Below are 5,257 nucleotides of genomic sequence, written 5' to 3'. Positions count from 1 at the left end.
TTACCACTGGAACACCTAAATGGAATAGAACCATCATTAAAGGTATTGGTTACACCTGTTTGCCCTTACCATCTCAAAGTGGTTATGCACTATGCAGTGTAGGCCACAGCAATATACCCATTTCAGAGCAACTGTTGTTGAGGTGGTAAAGCAGGAAGTAAACCAGGTTCCATTCCATTTGAGTGCCAGGGCCCTCATTAATGTTATTGGTTACACCTGCTTTACCACCTCAAAACGGTTGCTGTGAAAAGAGCCTATGGGTTAATACACTTTTTATCAAGATAGCAGACATAATTTCAAGCCTTGTATGACTTGCCATTAAGTAGCCTATTTAGGCTATGTGTATTTTCAGCAGCCCTCATATATGGCCTACTGTATTTTTATTTCTTTGGTAGGGGTACTGTATTTTTTTTGTTGGGGGGCAACAAAATTGTATTGTATTTAGTAGGCTAAATGAAAAATATATATGTCACACATAGATGTCAGAAAAAGTGTAGACTCCTCCGTGTGGATGGCCTTAGTTTCACGTTTGTTTGCACACAGCAGCTTAACAATTAGGGTGATTATTTCCAGCTGAAGGCTACTTCTTCAGCTCACCTTGTCTTCTTGAGGTTGGGCTACGCAAGTACGCACATGATGCTCATTGACTTGATTGATTTGTGACTGGACGCTGCCAATTAACCACATCAAGAGGTTATAAGAAAGGCTAACAAAACGCGACCGCCTTGCCCCTGTAATTTAGCTACCTAGGTAGTTAGTGAGAGGAGAGCTGAGATATCAGAGGAAAATGAATGGTATAATGGATGGTGTGACCATTGGTGTGACTGTGCACACTTTGAAAACCGCCTGTCTTCCGCGACAGCAGCTGTTCAACTGCACCCATGCCGACTGTGGTGCGACTTTCACACGGCAGTGGAGACTGAAGGAGCACGAAACGGTGCACACTGGAGCGGTAAGGGGCCTAAATTTATTATGTTCGAGGATAACGGTAACATTTAAACTGTCTTTACTGAGCGAAAAATATCCCCACGCAGCGTCCGATTCAGTGCGAAGTTGCCGATTGTGGTCGTCGTTTCACACGAAAATCCCACCTGATCCGCCACGCTCGTCAGCACACCGAGGTCAAGCAATTCAAGTAAGTGAAAATTAACCAATATGTCGTTGCTGCCCCCCGTACCTTCTCAGCATGTGATGTGTTGCCCCTCTGCTCTCTGCAGATGCACCTTGGCGACATGCGCGAAGAGTTTCTTCAATGCAGGAAACTTGAAAAGACACATGCGCTATGCCCACGGGGACAAGAACAAGTATTTCAAGGTTTGTCCAAATCCACAGGTTTGGCTTGTCCACATTTTCTTCTCCACACGATGGCGCCAAAACACCGCAATGCATTGTTCAGCAGCATGCCCACAATTTGAAGGCATACTTAGGACACAACTTACACTTTGGAGTTCTTAATCTTAATTAATATTAGCCTTTTTCACTTCCCAATGCCACCCAATTCATTCATTTTGTCTAAAATGCCAGAAGTAACACAGGTGCAAGCAAGAGCAACAAGGGCTCTGTATCACCAAATGGATTGGATTGGAAGTTGGAAACCCTCTGTTAATGTTCCTTTTGTGTCTAAAAGGCAGGAAGTAACACAGGTGCAACCTGTTCCTGCCTTTTAGAAACACATGAGTGAATTGGGTGGCAAGTGGAAAAGGCTAATTGTGAGTTTAACCACTTCAATGTATTTTCTTCCCGCAGTGCAACCAGCCAAACTGCTCCTGGATCTCCAAGAAACGCAGGTTGTTTAAACTGCACTTACTTGAACATGGAGTACCTGCTAAGTTCAAGTATGTCTACAGTTCATTGTGCCTTTCAGAAAACCACAGCTTAGATGACATGCCTGAGATCAAATCAAATGAGTTGTGTGTTGTGCGACTGTCAGTAGATTATGCAGAGACTTTACCACTGTAATTGTGGCATTATTCGGATGGCAATATAGTTTTGTTTTTTTGTTTTTCTTCTTTTTGGTCCCGCCTTGCACCTGCTGGTGTTAGATGCTCAAAGGATGGATGCGGGGCCATGTTTGACTCTCACATCGCTCGCAAAGCCCACGAGAGAAAGCATGCAGGTCGGTCCATTTCAGTCTCAGTGGGGATTCTTCCTTCTCAATCCCTGCAGAATTCCTTCTATTAAAAGGGACATGTCTGCATTTGCATGTGACCTTTTCCTACCCCCAAGAAACTGACTTTCCAGAATGATTGCACTTTACCATGGGTTTTGTGGCTCCTCAAAGCGTAATGGTGTTAACCTTATTTCCTCCTACCTTCACACCAGCCTTGCTCTCTCATTTGGTCTCTGCAGGATATCGCTGTACTCATGCCAACTGCCAGGTACTTGAACATACCTGGGGGAAACTTCAGAAGCACATGGGCAAACACACAGGTAAATATTTTGTAGTCCTGGTGCCAGAAGGCTCATCAGATTTTCCGTGTGAAGCTGGTGGAAGTGACAGGATTGCATGATTTTTACAAGTGCCCTTGTTGGCAAATTGTGTCTATTTGCAAAGCCCCTTGAGATAGCTCTTGTTGTGGTTTGGCGCTATACAAATTATACAATTGATTGAAGTGCATGTCACTGCAAGTACACCACCGTCTCCATATATATATATATATATATATATATATTATGCATACACACGCACGCGCTCCATCAGCAGGGCTTCTTGGACGGTCTCTTCCAAATCCCTCCCAAATCATGCATGTCTTAAACACTTGATCACTGTTTGCTGGTTTAGGATTACTGGTTTTATTGTACCGTCTTTTAAAAGTGATCATATGTTGCGTTTCAGCCACCTTCACCTGTAAAGTGTGCAAGAAGGAGTTTAAAAAAGTGGACGCCCTGCGCAGACACAAGCGCTCCCACGCCTCGCATAAGCCTGTGCTGGTTTGCCCCAGGACCAACTGCCAGGCCTACTTCTCTACAACCTTCAACCTCCAGCACCATATCCGCAAAGTGCACCTCGAGCTCATCAAATACAGCTGCTCCTTCCCCGACTGCCCTCGCCTGTTTGCTATGCGGGTATGTCATCTGGCCTCTCGGTCGTACCTTGTTTTGGTGTGTGAGAGCCTGGAGATATATTACTACATTTTTAGGTTGTCTTGACTTGGTCTGGTTCCTTGCACACATACCAGTTTAATTCCCTTATTTGTAGTATGCAGTGCACCGTTGATTTCCTTTGTTTTGGTGACATCTTAGTAAATGGTATTAATGAGTTCCAGTCCGGGTACGTGCAGAGCAAATCTGTTTTTCCTATTTCCCTCGTGTCTTCAACCTGAAATCTGACACTTGCTTGAATTAACATGTCCAAACCCACACTAATGTTAATTTATTGCCTTTCTAAAACGATTACATCTTCTGTTCTGCAGCATAGATGATATAAGCTACTGCATTTGTCCATTCTACTGACATTTCAGTTGTTGACTTGTATTTTGTTCCGTCGTACAGGAGAGTATGACCAGACACCTGCTTCGCCACGACCCAAACGCCAGCACTTTAAAGGTGAGCCTGGTGTTGTCAGTATCCCGTAGTGAATAGATGTGGAGCTAGAGCTGCCAGACACCGCTGAGATAAACCTAGGGACTATTGATTTTGAATTTGGACCACCCTTGATTCCGGCTTTGGACCTGTTGGAAAGTCTCGCTCTACTGCTTTGGGCAGGAACAGTCTCTAGCTCGTGAGGATGAGGGACTATTTAATTTCAAGACATATTGTCTGTTTCTCAGAAGGCTGTCTATGCAAACTGTAGGTGGGCAGGCAGTTGAGATAACAGATCAAATGTTGCAGTTCTAAACTTTGTGCAAAAGAAACATTTGAATATTGTACACTTAATCTGTTTTTTTTTTTTGTTTTTTTTACATTTTTAAGCAGAGGAAGCCACGGCGGTCCAAGAAGTCCTGGCAGAAGCGGCTGGATGGGCACCACCGCCTGCCCCTGGTAGAGGAGGACCTGCGACGCCTCTTCAGCCTGCGCATGCGTATCTCCCGTCGCTCCAAGGTGGAGGCAGACCTCTCGGGCCTCTTCAACGAGCGTAAGATCCCCCACTATGTGGACCCGGAGGTCAACCTGCGAAACCTGTTCGCTCTCAGACAGCCTCGCCCTGTGGAGCCCAAGCCTGAGCTCCCACCGCTTAAAGTTTAAATGAAAATGCAAACGAGTTCTGCATTTTGACAAATGTTTAGTTTGGACTTTTCTGACTCTTTTTTTTTTCTCAGGCTTTGAATATGTTGCTTTAGAGAACGTGAATGTTTAAGTTCTAGTTTGTTATAGTCAAGAACATTTGGTCTTTGTGAAACACTTTTCTTTGACTGTAGGTTACCCTACTATAAAATATTGATAGCGTTCTGAATTTCCAAGTAATTATTTGAATCTTTTTGAATGTTAAGCTTTGGCTATTTTGTTTTGTAGTCAATGGAAAATGATGAATGTGGGTCTTGATATGACGATGATCATGACTTTCTTTTTGGTTGACCTAATAAAAGGAGTGGTTTGTTCAAAAACAAAGTACTTGGGTGCTGTACTTAATCCTCATAGTTTAGCATTTTCAATATCAAGGTCGCTGTCAACCAAATGCCTTATTTCTGCGTGTCACGATTTTCAGTGTGTCACAGCTGCTGAAGTATCGCGCACAACCTGAAGCCAACATTCAGTTCAGTCAGTAATTTGCAAAGGAGAATGCATGTCATTGTCTGTACACTCATACACTCGTTCTGCTCCATTGACCTTTTTGTGCTCGTTTGTTTGACATTTTCTGAACATGTTCAATGCGTTTGAACAAAGCACCACAAGGGCTTAGTCACACAGCAGGCGTGCCACCTGGGATGTGGGTGGACAAGACTGAATCCAGAAAGGAGACGAGGGCTGTGAAATCTCTCAAATCCTGTGCAAACCTTTCGGCCAGTTATTCTCAACCACTGGGCCGTGGCCCACTGGTGGGGCCCCAGAGCACCATGTGGTGGGCCGCAGTGGTATTGCCAAATAGATTAATAAAATAATAATGGAAAATCGTGATTAAAGCTAGTTATTTATTTTTATATATCTAAATGTGCTCAAGAATTTATATGAATCAAAAACTTGCCAATTAAAATGCATAATTTCAATGACTTTTTTTCTCTTATCTGGGAAGGTGGTCCTGTTTTAACAATCAGAAGTGGGCCTTAAGTTACCAAAGGTTGAGAACCCCTGCTATAGGCTATTCCAGGGTAAGATAAGG

General features: G+C 43.7%; 1 protein-coding gene across 1 annotated transcript; it reads left to right on the top strand.

Annotated features, from left to right (window-relative positions):
* Positions 1-799: 799 nt before the first annotated feature.
* On the top strand, positions 800-4,185 carry 42sp43 (P43 5S RNA-binding protein; the record flags this gene model as incomplete). Its single annotated transcript, XM_083649975.1, has 9 exons — positions 800-952; positions 1,035-1,135; positions 1,218-1,314; positions 1,747-1,835; positions 2,043-2,116; positions 2,350-2,430; positions 2,837-3,066; positions 3,493-3,546; positions 3,919-4,185. 9 exons carry the CDS (start codon positions 800-802, stop codon positions 4,183-4,185), a joined length of 1,146 nt encoding a protein of 381 aa, XP_083506101.1.
* Positions 4,186-5,257: the final 1,072 nt, after the last annotated feature.

Source organism: Poromitra crassiceps (assembly GCF_964638095.1).
Source record: "Poromitra crassiceps genome assembly, chromosome: 13".
In the NCBI taxonomy this organism is placed as follows: Eukaryota; Metazoa; Chordata; class Actinopteri; order Beryciformes; family Melamphaidae; genus Poromitra; species Poromitra crassiceps.
This window is presented reverse-complemented; position numbering and strand designations above follow the sequence as displayed.